Raw genomic sequence first — 14,011 nt, 5'->3', positions numbered from 1 at the left:
AACTATTGAGACCATAAATAATCAGACCTTTTCATTAAAAGTTTATTAAACTTCATTTAAATCCTAGCAGTTTAGACAGATATCCGTTTAATGCTGGTAACATTAGTGAGAATATGTCAAACCCTCTTCCCCAATTACCTGAAGGAAAATAAGATCTACGAGAATGCACCTGAAGCCCACTGTCAAGGAGCCCACACACAATCCCTCTCCTTGAACATTCGCACGAGGCAAGGCAAGTCCATGATTGATTGGTAGCGTGTTTTCAGTTTTTCCTTGAAAATGTGTTGTGTTGGCCGACCATAAAGGTTGGTCAAGGCTAGATTCACAACTACGACTGATGTTCGATGAGGGTGGGTCTGCCTTCTGCACATTCTATGTGCTCAATATTGGCTGAATGTCTTCAGTGTCTCTCGTATAGAAATCAGCTCTGAGTTTGATACATAGCACGACTTGTCACCCTGAAGCAGCGAGCTGCATCATAGACTGGTCACGTTTGCCCAGGCGGGAAACGTGTCCAGATGGAACAGGATGTGACCCCAGGTGTTGATGGACAGAGTCACACAAATCACTCCCACCAGGTTCAAGATCATTCCTGTCTTAACCTGTCAGAACACAAAGATCAGTGTTAGATTCGACCTAAAAGGTACTTCAATGAGGCTAAATCATAGTTTAGTAGATAGACAGACAGACCAGGGTACAGAGGGCGTCTACATCTGAAGGAAGGCTTGCCACAAGCACAGCATTAGTGAAACCCGTACACTGACTCCTTTATGTACTTTAATATATACTTTACCAATATATTCTGTGTATATAATAATACTTTATATATTTTACATATACAATTTATATACTTTATAGTATATTCTGTGAAGCGCTTTGAGACATCTCAATGACGTGATAAGGCGCTATATCAAACCCATAGATTATTATTATTGTTATTATTGCTCTTGGCTCTTTAGGAATCCTGTAGCTCAGTGGTTAGAGCACTCCCCTGACAGGCGAGGGACCTGGGTTCGATTCCCGACAGGGCAAAAGCCATGAGCAAGTTTCCTTACTCTACCTGCCTGATAATAATCCCTCAAGAAAAAAAAACAATAATAAGTCTAGAAGACATGAAAAGCGCTATATCAAACTCAAGCATTATTTTTTGGGGGCATTGTTCAACTTGTGGATTAACCTGATGAATATAGTCTTTGTCGACCAAGTAACCAATGCCATTGCTGTTTTTGTGGCTAATTTAATTATTAACTAAATGGGTTGTGGGGAATCTCATAGCCCCCACCCCCCAACTCTCCCCCCACCACCCCACCTCCCCTCCCAGTTTTTTTTATGACAATGAGCAGCACCCTATTTCCTAATTTGAATGTTAAAACTCCCATAGGTAAATTCCACCTGTCCAGATTGTAGCATTTCAGAGTGTACAGAATTTGACAAATTATTTAATTCAGTTTTAACTTTAAAGTCAGTTTCTGTAAGTTCTTAAAAATGATATCAAAATTAAGAAGACTATTTAAGAATTCGACCAATTCTGGAAACTGAAATGCTGCGTTAATAGATTGAAGCTTGACCCAATTGAAATTTCCATCTTCAGTTGGGGGAAGGATGACCCTTTTCTCACATTGCCTCGATGTACTCACCATGTCCAGGACCTTGAGGTGCCCATAGGAGAAAACTATGGCATTGGGAGGCGTTGCTACAGGCAACATGAAGGCAAAGGAAGCACTTATGGTGGTAGGAATCATGACATACAAAGGGTTGATCTGAATGGATACAGCCTAGATTGACAAGTAGAAAAGACATTGGCAATGAAGTTAAATCTACCAACATATCCAAGGAACAGTTGAAGTTCTCGTTACTAAATCCCAAAGGAGCCATTGTGTCCCAATTAGACAACTTGTCAATATAATAAACTTTCATATTTGGCCCAATTTGGGACCCTATATTGTATCAATTTGGAGGGAAAGGGTCTTGAATGGAATATAATTTATGTGGACTAGTTGGTCGAATTACCTGTTCTGTGCTTGTATCATTCCATGTAACTAGAGAAATGAGGCATACCAGCCTGGCTGCATTTCATTCCAACAATCTATCTCTGGGATTTCCATGTGGAAGTGGTACCAACTGAGTCAAACTGACATCTGGACAAGATAACATAAAGTGGCATTAAAGAACTCCTGCTTTACCATTGAAGCCATGATGGGGAGGAAGATGGTGGCAGTAGCAATGTTGCTGGTGCACTCTGTGATGATGGACATCATCAAGCATAAAATAATCACTATGGCCCAGTGTGGGATGTTCTTGAGAGGTAACAGCTGATTACCCACCCATTCAGACATACCCGACACCTGAAAAACAATGGAATCATGTCTCAGCAAACAGAGTCACAGCTTCTTATTCTGTGGTAAATCTGGATCCTGTTTCTGGATGACAGACCTCCCACCAGTGGACAATATTTTAATCTTCTCTCAAGGGAATCGATTTATCATTTTGGGCAGGTTTTATCCAGACCTTCAGCACTGAGACACGGATTGCATCTCTTGCTGTAGAAACTATACCCAAAAGCTCTTCACTACACTGTGCGCTACAAGAGTGTCCTGTGAGCTTAACACTCGCTGTCCACTGGTGAGAGTACGGTAATCCAGTAACATACCATAACCGTGTACGCTGTGTTTTACATGCAATGAGAGTTATCAACAACAACAAATTATAGTTATATCTAAATATAATTTGTCCACCCCACACAAGGTTAGGTGGAGCAAGTCCATGGAGGGGTTTAAAAGTGAAGACAAGGATCTCGAACTTGATCCTTTGGGTTGGGGGATGGGAAGCCAGTGGATTCAGGTGTGGATGGGGCATTAAGTTTCTAGAGCCTGGTGCTGTGAAGACATGAGCCGCAGAATTTTGAATCATATTTGAATAGCAAAGAGTTACTCGAGCCTGGGGGGGGGGGATAAGGGGAGAGGCCGTGCAATTTTGCAAAGGTGGGGAAAACCTGAGAAGATCAAGGCACGGATACGTAAATGTAACTTGTCCCACCCCACACAAGGTAGGGTGGGGCAAGACCGTGGAGAGCTTTAAATGTGAGGACAAGGATCTTGAATTTGATCCTTTGGGTTGGGGGATGGGAAGCCAGTGTAGTCAGGCGAGGATGGGGGCATTATGTTCATAGAGCGGGGACAAGCTGCAGAATTTTGAAGGTGGCAAGGGAGGGGGGCGAGGTGGAGGGACTGCGGGATGGAGTTCCAGAGGGTGGGGGCAGAGCGGCAGAAGGTCCGCTTGCGAATAGTGGGGCGAGCGAGGCGGTGGAAGTAAAGCAGGTGGAGCCTGCTGAGCGGAGGGAGTGAGCAGGATGGTAGGGAGTTAGGAGGTCGCAGAGGTAGTGGGGAGTAAGACCATGGAAGGCTTTGAAGGTGAGGACCAGGATCTTGAACTGTATCCTCTGTGTGATGGGAAGCCAGTGGAGTTGGACAAGGATGGGAGTGATAGGGTCGCGGAGCCTAGTACGGAATAGGATACGGGCTGCAGATTTCTGGATGATCTGCAGCCTGTGGAGGAAGGAGTTGGGGAGGGTGACAAGCAATGAGTTTGCATAGTCGAGCCTCAATGTAATGAAGGCGTGTATGAGGGTTTTGGGGACCTGCGGTGTGGGACACTGTCGGAGTCGGGCAACTTTGCAGAGGTGGGGGAAGGCAGAGCGGGTCATGGCACAGATGTGGGGTAGAAAGGATAGTTGAGGGTCAAACAAGACCCCGAGGTTCCAGACTGGCTCTGTGAAGTGCTTTGGGACGTCCTCCCGACGTGAAAAGCGCTATATCAAATGCAAGGATTATTATTATTATTATTAGCAAGATGGCGTGTGCAACCATGGATGGTGATGCTGTCAGCGCCTGAGGTGAAAGGAAGTGGAAGATTACCAATAAAAATAACCTTAACAAATGACAACCAACATGGGATCACCAAAGGTAGGTCTACTTTGACTAATCTCACAGACATTTTTGAGGAGGTGACAGCCTCCAAGTGATTATAGGACGCCTTATGATGTAGTATATTGTAATCCCATTGCGTAGTGGTTAGTGTGATTGCCTCACAAGTAAGAGGACCCGGGTTCGATTCCTGGACGGGGTGAAACCTTAGGCAAGTTTCCTTACTCTACTCCATCACCTTTTCACCTCTGGCATTGATACCATCACTATACATGAATGCCCATTCTAGCCCACTAAGCCACCGTGGAACCTCAGTGTTTTGTTGGACTCTCAATTGTCCTTTTAAACCACATATCTGTGCCTTGACCTATTCAGCTTTTCCCCACCTTTGCAACATTGCTTGCCTCCATCACGGCCTCTCCCCACTATTCGCAAGCGGGCCTTCTGCCGCTCTGCCCCCATTCTCTGGAACTCCATCCCGCAGTCCCTCCACCTCGCCCCCCTCCCTTGCCACCTTCAAATCCCATCTCAAGACCCTCCTGTTCGACCATGCTTTCGATCTCCCTGCTTCCACCCCCTGCCCTCCCTGACCTCCAGCTCGGGTCCATAATTCTGGCTGTCCAGGGCCTTGGGATGTCCTCCCGACGTGAAAGCCCTATACGCATGTAATTTTGTTGTTGTTGTTGATGATTGACTAATGTTTTCCAATTCCAAATGAGCTGATCTGAAATGCTTCCATTTGAACCAGTTCCCTGTTCAGACCCTGTTGTAGAGGGTTCTATCTTGGACAGGTCTATTTGGGTTGCTTCACACAGTGTATCACTCAGCAAGTGTCATGCAGCCATTTCTGGAGGTGGAGGGATAATCATTTAGAATTACCTCACAGCTCTTTGCCAAGGCGAAACCTCCTCCCAATAACAGCACCACATTCCACGGCAGCTTGTGTTGCACTATATCCCACGTCAAGAGTGTCGAGGACCGAGGCTTCTGTTGCCCAACTGGTCAGCATTTAACAAAGAAACACAGTCAGTAATCAATGGGAATTTAATAACTTGTGAAAGAAATGAAAAAGAAGCATCGGAGTCCTTTGCAGTTTGCTGCCTCGTGAGAGAGAGAGAGAGCGGGCGCGAGAGATTTATTTTTGGATATACAATAACAACAACAACATTTTGCATTTATATAGCGCCTTTGATGTCAGGGTGACGTGTCAAGGTGCTGGACAGCAAAGGGTTTTACACTCGGGCTGGGGGTTCGAATTAAGAGGAATGGGTGGGGGCTAAGGGGGAATAGGGGGGGGATGCCCAAAGCCACGGTCATTGAGATGGGCCTTGAAGGAGGCAAAGGAGGGGGCAAGGCAGAGGGGCTATGGGTTGGAGTTCCAGAGGGTGGGGTTGAAACGCTGAAGGCCCAACTACCAAGAATTGGCCAGGAAGCTAAACCAACACTCGGTGCTGAAGCACTGTTGTAGTAATTGTTCTTTTGCTGGGGTTATTCAGTGTCCGCTCACTGTTAGACTTGGTTACCTCCTCACAGTCACGTTCCCCTGATAATCAGAATTGATTATTTAGGCAAAATAATAATGAAATAAAATTCACAGAGAAGAAGAAATCAAAATTGAAAGCAAGGATTCATCGAAACTCGTTGCAACTGAAATCAACGGCAAAAACACACTGATTGGTAACGGGGTGTTTTCAAGGCCGACAACGCTGACTGGCGACATGTACCGTGTGTGTAAAAGACTGGGAGGAAGATCGCACCCTCAATGCATACCTTGTGTGTTATTCATAGAGCTGGATTGGTCCAAGTTTCCCCATCGAGGTCTCTTCGATGGCAGGACAAACATGAGGATCGCAATGAATATAACAGTTGTTCCGTCAGAGATATATCTGAAACAAAGCAGGTCACCCACTGTGAGGAAGTGGTGCAGATTAACAAGTCATTTTTATCTCATTGGAAGTTAACCCGAGTCTCGCTGGTCTCACTCCCTCCTTAAACTAATTGTTTCAATTCCCTGTCTTGGGTCTTTTGCTGTACGTTCCCGTCTCATTCTCTCAGACTCTGTGTTATGTTGCGCTTGTCCATTGTTGATGGGGAGGATGTTTTTTTGCCAGTCAATTTGAGTAGGAAGTCTTGCTGATTTCTTCCATTTTTAGTTGTTTTGGGCTATTCCAGAGTCTGACTTTAGTCAGTGCTATAGTCAACAAGTTATAACAAGGATGTCAAAGGAAGGGGGGCTTAAATGAGAGGCACAGATGTCCTTGAACTTACTTCTTGTTTGCGGTAGAGAACAATACAGACCATCCAGGCATGAATCCAGGATCCCGAGTGAACCACAGTAGCACCAGGATGATGAAGAGGATGAGAACAAGGATTTCAGCAAAGGACATCTTGCCCAACTTCTTGTACTCCTCTCTGATGACCTGGTAGGCTGCTATCTCCTGCCACGTTTTCACTGATCCACAGCCCCACAATGTTTTAAAACTGTTGGTAAAAGGCCCATTTCATAATACACTTCAACGACTTCATTCATGTAACTGCACTCTGTAGATAGAAAGAGAGACCCTCTCCTACCTGCCAGAACCCTAGATGTTAATGCGCACAGCAGTGTCCCACAAACAGTCGTGCAATTGAGTGACCAAATGATTTATTTATTTTGGAAGGGATTATCACCCTCGGAAAGTGATCCGCCAATCAACTAACAACCAAGTTCCTATTTACTGCTAGGTAAACAGAGGCTTCTGGAGTGAGGAAACATGTCTGAGGTTTCTTTGATAGTTATAATATCTGCACTTCGGTACTTGAAGACAAACAAAGCTTTGTTCCATTTAAAGTGAGATACTTACTTAATTCCCAGAAATAAAATCTGCAGCCAGATCCAGCAGAGAAACAGCATCACCAGCATGTTGGGGAAAGCGTATGCAAACCACAAACTAAAGTTAACTACTCCTCCGTTCTGGGGAATAACCTTTGAAACAGACAAGAATTATACTAGAGTATCAATTTACAACGAAACATTCAAGGGAGCAAAGGTGCTGAGCACTGGAAGGAAGAGAGCAAGAGATCTGACTGTAGCAAATGGAATTCAATGAAAATGTTGGCTCTTTGTTGTGTTTTGGTCAGGTCAGCCAGTTGTCTGATAATGTGCAGAAACACATCACCAACTTAAAGAGTCTCCAAACTAGACTATGGAGAGTTACACATACACATGGACATTGCCCTGCATTTGAGAAAGAGTGGGCATTCTATCGCAGACACAGGGCAATGTGTTTACTCTGTTTAGCTAATGCTGGAAAGTACGAGGTGCAGGTTGTTGGTAAGAGCCAAGGCCCGGGGAACAGTGAGAAAACAGTGGGGAAAAGCATTCGAATGGATGGGAAAGTGGCAGAAATTATCAATTGAATTACAACAAATGGCATAAAGAGAACAAAGACAAGAATGGAAAATAGAAGAGTAAACTATTTACCGGGTTTACCCTATTAATAGAACAACTTGCACTTATACAGTGCCCTCCACACAGGGTAGAGTCTCAGAGTCCTTGCATCTTAACAGTAAGATGTATTCAATGCAAAGAATCTCCACTACAAATGGCTGTGTTTACGCGAAGGTGTTAAGGAGTGTTTAATCCATCAGCTCTTAAGCTGATACTGGCTTTATCTACACCGGTATCTAACAGGGCTTATAAGACAGAATGGCTGTGTGTGTCACACAGTAATGGGACTCAGGGCCTGCTTACAATGAAGGGTGGACTTTCCAGTGGAGCAGCAACAAACAGCGCAAGCTAGAACAAGAGCAATGTTTGTGATGGGAGAGCACAGGTGAGGTGGGTGAGAACCTCAGCTAATATCCTCACAGGGCAGAGAATGTTAGCGGACAGTTTGGGCAGTTATTCGCATTTCATTGACCGCTGCAGCCTAGGAAGCTAGGAAGTTCATGTCGATCGAGCCACTGAGAGCAGTTGTTTGTGTGAGCAATAGAAACGGCAACACTAACTGGCTAAACTGTCCCTGCATCACCAGGTTGGGTCCTGTGCCGGTCAGGGTCGCTGTGCCACCGATGCTGGCGGAGTAACAGATGCACAAACTGACCAGCTTGAAGAGATTCCTTTTCTGTCCGGCTGCCTTTCGGGGATCTGTTGAAATATTTCCATTTCAATTTTAACGGTGACAGAAAGTAACCAAACCAAACCACCGAGGCCACCGGGACACGCAGCTGTGCATAGGACAAAACGCCGAGCCCTGTGGTTTGTGCAGCCAGTTTCTAATCGTGACCACACTATGAATGGGAATGGCAAGTACTTACCTTGTGTAAGGCTAATCAACTAACTGGTAACCCTCTCTAAGCTCCTCAGTGTTTCTTCGGGGGCTGTTTGTAGAGCAATAAACATAAAAGCGTAGAAAGTGTAGAAGAGAACAATACATCTTATAGTCTCACTCTCTTTTATAGGACTGTTACCTGTTAGCTTCACATCATTATCTGTGGGGTGATTCTCAATTCTTATCTCATTGAATGACTCTGTTAATATTATTTCCTCCCGGGTTTCCTTGCCCACTTTGTCCTCGATCATACTGAGCTGTTCAACCGTGGCGTGTGCGATGGGGACCATCATGGCAGTGGTGGCCGTGTTGCTGATCCACATGGAGAGGAATGCTGTCACCCCCATCAGTCCCAGTGTTAACCTGCGAGCAACAAGAACTTTAGCACTTTGCTCATAATAATAATAATAATAATAATATTTGCATTTGATATCACGCCTTATCACGTCATTGAGACATCCCAAGGTGGGTCACAGAACATACTGTCAAGTGAAACTGTATTTTGTCGGCGAAATATGACAGTCAATTACACACAGCAGGGTCCCACAAACAATTGTGGATTCAATGACTAAATTATTTTTTTTATTATTATTATTAAAAGATTATTATCCCCAGTTAGTGATCCGCCAATCGACTATGATGGGCAGTGACCCAATCACTTCCCTCTGCTACCATCGTAGTGTTGCGCTTGACATCCCGACCACTTTCTGGAATAGAAAGCTTTCCTCCTCCCTAGGGTTGGAGAGTGTGTCCAATGATATTCAAGATCATTATCCATTGCTTGAGTGACACAATCTCAGTTGGGCCCTTATATCATTCTATCTGCCAGTATCTAGAATATATAGTTAATTTTTTTTTGGGTGCTTTATATCGAGATCCTTTCATACACAATAACTTTTTTTTGAATGGAAGTGTTACCAAGCGGGTTTGACTCCAACCAACAAGACCACCCTAAGTGCAATACGTTTGTGGAGGTTCCATTCTTCAATGGCTAGAGCCACCATTAACCCTCCAATAAAGAGCACATTTGCGTCCTTCATGTACTGCTGGGCCACCTGGAACACAAAGCAGTACATCATTGGTGTGATGGTGTTACTGAGGCTGGTCAGCTCTGCACTTGCTGTGTTACACAGGGTAAAGAATGTTCATCTGAATTGACAGATGATTCTAAATGTTATAATGTAAGATGTCTACCATTTACTGGTATTCTCTCCCCTATCCCCATGTGAACATGCGTAAAATAGCGCTATAAGGTTCTGCCATCATGATTTTGTGGGGGTCAACCTGGTGTCTGACACATGCACAAGCTGCCATTAGCATTATTTGTGATTTACTGTTTATTGTCACTGCTTGTTTTGTGTGCGTTGATGGGGTATTTGAACGTGATGGTCGACACCTTGCTTACTTCTTTAGCTGTCATGATTTCAAACATTGGGATGAGGACTAAGGGAATGAGCGATGTGATGCCCAGAGGAATGGATTCTGTGCTCCAGTACACAGCCATGAGGAGAATGATGTATCCACATGCTGCTATCTGTAAGAGAGAAGATAAAGTGAATTAGACCAACCTTCCTGTTATTGGATCACTGGGAACACTCAGCAGGTCAGGCAACATCTATGCAGAGAGGAAAGTAGGTTAAGGTTTCAGGTCAACGACCCCCAAATCCCTTTGCTCCTCAGTTCCTTCCAGGATACTGCCATTCAATATATATCTGTAATCCTCTCATTTTTTCTATCAAAACCTCACATTTCCCTGCATTAAACTTCATTTGCCACTGATCAGCCCATTGCGCTAATCTGTTTAAATCCTCTTGCAGTCTTTGCCATCTTCCTCACTATTCACTATACCTGCTAGTTTGGTATCATCCACATACTTTGATACCATACTCTCTATATCCAAGTCAAGCTCATTGATATCAATGGAAAATAGGAGCGGCCCTAGCACTAACCATCTTCCTCCAACCAGAAAAACGTTTCAGCCCTCTCTCTGCTTCCCATCCTACAATCATCTTTCTATCCAAACCCCCATTGTTTCCCCTGTTCCAGGTGCCCTGAGTTTCTCCACCAGTCTTCCATGTGATACCTTATCCGGCCAGGTTCTGGCCCAGGCTCCACTGGCTCCCCATCACCAAATGGATCGACTTCAAGATCCTCACTCTCGTGTTCAAATCCCTTCACTCCCTGGCACCTCTCTACCTCTCCGACCTCCTCACTCCCCAATCCAGCACCCGGCACCTCCGCTCGACTGGCACTGAGCTCCTGCTCGTCCCTCGCACCCTCCGCCCCACCATTGGAGGTCGCGCTTTCAGCCACTACACCCCAAAACTTTGGAACACTCTCCCTCAATCCCTCCGCCTTGTCCCATCTCTTCCCTCTTTCAAGTTCTGCCTGAAAATTTTTCTCTTCAACCGTGCTTACGGCCATCTCCCCCCTCCCCCATCTCGCAGTCAGGCTCCGCCATTGTTAAGGACTCTGAGACGCTACCCTGCATGGAGGGCACTATATAAGTGTAAGGTGTTGCTGTTGTTATCAAATCTTTGTAAATGCCATTGGGAGATCCTAGCACGACAATCCATAGCATTTTCACGTCTATACCTCTCAAAGTGCTTCACAGAATATACTATAAAGTGAACTGACTGTATATTTGTGGGCGAAACCCATCAAAGCCCTGTGATTTCTCAATTTTTAGTTCTTCTAACATTTCTAGTATTGTTTCCTTTTTGGATTCTTATCCCAAATAGCTGTTTCTCAATCCACCTTTAAACTCTATTGTGAGAGTATGCATCTCCTAGGTGACATGAGCAAAATACTCATTAAATAGCTCCGCCACCCACTCCTTCTCTACCACCGATTTACCGCATTTCTCCTGAAGTAGTGCAACCTCCTTCTGGGTTCTCCTTTTTAATTCTAAAATGCTTCTTGACGCTGATGTGTCTGTGTGAGTCTGCGTGTGGTTTTGGGTGGGGGAGGGCGGGTATATAAGTATAGTATAAGTAAGGTAAGTGAGTAAGTAAAGAGCTCACCTTGCCTGGTGTCAGCAGGGGTAAAGGCAAAAACACAACGGGAGTCAGGAAGAAAACCAGATAGTTCCAGTAGGTGCGGATAAATCTCAGGATACGATGCATTATGTCTGCACACACACTCCCTCACACACTCCCGAGTCTCCCGGCTGCTCAGTTGCTTGTGATTGAATGGCTGCGCTGGTGATTTCAGGAGTGAAGAGGTGGAGCCCTGGTGTGCAGGTGTCTCTATCAGCCCAGCACTGTCCAGCGATGAGCTCCGTGGTTCCTGAGATGGCTTTGCACAGACTCTTCTGCCCCGAGCCTGTCCTGTGTTCACAGCTTGGTCAAGCGCTTCGAGGCACCATGAAGGGCGCTATATAAATGCAAGTTGTTGTTGTTGTTGTTGTTGTTGTTGTTGAGATCAGGGATTGTCCAGGGATCTATTTATTGAGTTTCTTCTGCCCTCTTCTGATCATTCTCCCGATTCTGTCCCAATCTCAGGCAGAGTGACTGACAACTGAGACCATCAAATTGATAACATTAGCTGGGATTCTACATCAGCTGAGTGCACAAACAGACAGACAGACAGACAGACAGACAGTGTGTAGTGTCTTAAGCACTTTGAGACGCCCTTTCTACACGAAAAAGGCGCTGCGTAAATGTTATGTTACTGGAAGGAAAACACAAAACTATTGCTTAAGCTGCCAAGGGCATTTTTGAAACACGACATCCGGCTGTGGGCAGCCAAAAGATTGGACCACCCTAGACTACGTAAATTGAAGTCCCGCCGTGGGGCTTGAACTCACGTTGTGTTTTTGCCTTTACCCCTTCTCTCTGACTCAAAGGCGAGAGTGTTAGCATTGCGCCAGGCTGACAGAAAGTCTTAGCAAAGTTCTCCACACGAGAAAAAAGTTAAATACCGTGTGTGCTTACTCACTAGCACTCTGTTAATCCAACAGCTGTAGGAAGGCACAGACACAATTAATTGCGCAAATCAATCGAATTCACACCGCCCCAAGCTCCACAAAAGTAACTCCACTTCAAACAAAAATGGCTTGTTTCTTATGTGTCTTTCGACTCAAAATCTTTGACCCTGACCGTGATTTACTTTCACACAAGTTCAGCTGTAGCCACACAAACTCCCAAATAGCATTGCAACACCGAAGATTCTCAGCCAGATAACATTATAATTTCACTCTTTTTTAAATTTGTTATTGGTGAGCAAGGTTAGGCCCCATTCACCCTCACTTAAAGCGAATTAGAACGAAACACGAGTTGTCTCCGCAGACAAGCCCCAATCACCCCCCCCTCCCACCCCCCACCCCCCGAAAAAGAGCTCTCTGGACCCCAAATTGTCAAAGGACAATGCAGACCTGATGCCTGGCGTCTCGACCACCCAGGTAGGGCAGGTGATGGAATGGCTTCGCTGTCAGGGCATACCTGAACTGGTGATCAACTGCTCGAGCGAGCTCTGCATTGCACTCTCTCCTCGTTCCCTTTGTGGGCAGATCAGACTGTGCTCAGATCAGAAGCTCCGCGATACCGACCCGAACCAACAGAGGGCTGAAGTCATCGCTGTTGCCAAGACCTCAATCCTCCCATTACCCGTTATCGTAGGGGAAGATTTGGTTCAGGGGATGTGGAAACACGAGTGGATCTCAACAGGAGACATCTCCCGGCAGTTGCCGCCCCGAGGAGCAACTGATAAGAACGCCGACGGCACTCGATCTGAGCTAAAAGGATGAGAGGTGTTGGTAGAAACAGGTTCAATCACAACTTTCGAAAGAGAATTGCATTAGGTACTTGAAAAAGCGAAAAAAAAAATTGCAAGTCAATGGAGAAGGAGCGGGGAAGCGGGACTGGTTGGGGAGCTCTTCCAAAGCCGGCACAGGCACGATGGGTATAACGGCCTCCTTCTGTGCTGTAAAATTCTATGATTCTGCGAGGTGGTCTTTTAAACTCTTTTAAAAAACTGTGCCTTTTTTTTGAGGAGTTGTTTTGAACCTACAATGTTACCACCGTGGGTTACCTGCTGAGGTCATATTCTCGGTGAATACACAACATGAAACCCAGCAACATAGGGATTGTCAGGTTGGGGTCTGAAGCTGCACCATGACTGATACTTTATTGTTAGCACTGTCTGTTGATTGTTCCTCATAATATAACCAAGGGGAACATCAGCCCAACATAAGGCATGCCTAGAGTAAGAGACAAAAGAGGGATTGATGCTTCGAGATGTAATGGATTCCTACCCTCCAATACCCTGGGTTAATTCTGCTCACATCATCCTGGAGCATCTTCAACAACAAGAACTTGCATTTACACAGCGCCCTTCGTGTGTGGCAACGTTTCGGAGAGCTTAGCAGTGGCAAAGCATGACACCAAGTCGGGGGGGGGAGGTGTCGAGAGTAAGCACGGTCTTGGAGGAAGGTCTTCAGTCGTGATCTAAAAGAGGGGAAGAAGGGGCCAGGCAAGGCGGAGGGATTGGGGAAGAGGGTTCTAAAGCTTCAGGGCTAATCCCTCAGATGGAGTTCAGGTGGAGGGTTACTCTGTGTATGGCTGGACTGTGACTGACTTGGTCTTTGCTGTTGAGATTGAGCAACCAAAATGGAAAGAGTTGCAGCCATACATTCCCCAACCCTGACATCCCTCCCTTCAACAACCACAAACATTCGACACATGCAGAAAGACAATACAATGGCCTTCCAAGACCAGTTTAAACTTGTACAAACTGAGGCCTTTTTACATGGGTATATAATTCAATAAGAACCTC

General features: G+C 45.4%; 1 protein-coding gene across 1 annotated transcript; it reads right to left on the bottom strand.

Moving 5' to 3' along the window:
• Positions 1-34: 34 nt before the first annotated feature.
• LOC103180584 (solute carrier family 13 member 5) lies at positions 35-12,738 on the bottom strand. The gene is made up of 13 exons (XM_042338784.1): positions 12,612-12,738; positions 11,260-11,755; positions 9,642-9,770; positions 9,155-9,291; positions 8,376-8,599; positions 7,910-8,052; positions 6,767-6,888; positions 6,192-6,404; positions 5,694-5,809; positions 4,803-4,921; positions 2,184-2,345; positions 1,638-1,775; positions 35-602 (listed from the first exon to the last, which is right to left on the bottom strand). Exons 2-13 carry the CDS (start codon positions 11,359-11,361, stop codon positions 477-479), a joined length of 1,731 nt encoding a protein of 576 aa, XP_042194718.1. The 5' UTR covers positions 11,362-11,755; positions 12,612-12,738; the 3' UTR covers positions 35-476.
• Positions 12,739-14,011: the final 1,273 nt, after the last annotated feature.

The sequence above is a fragment of the Callorhinchus milii genome, unplaced genomic scaffold, assembly GCF_018977255.1.
Source record: "Callorhinchus milii isolate IMCB2004 unplaced genomic scaffold, IMCB_Cmil_1.0 Scaffold10, whole genome shotgun sequence".
Classification (NCBI taxonomy): domain Eukaryota; kingdom Metazoa; phylum Chordata; class Chondrichthyes; order Chimaeriformes; family Callorhinchidae; genus Callorhinchus; species Callorhinchus milii.
The sequence above is the reverse complement of the archived record's forward strand: the minus strand, read 5'-3'. Positions and strand labels throughout refer to the sequence as shown.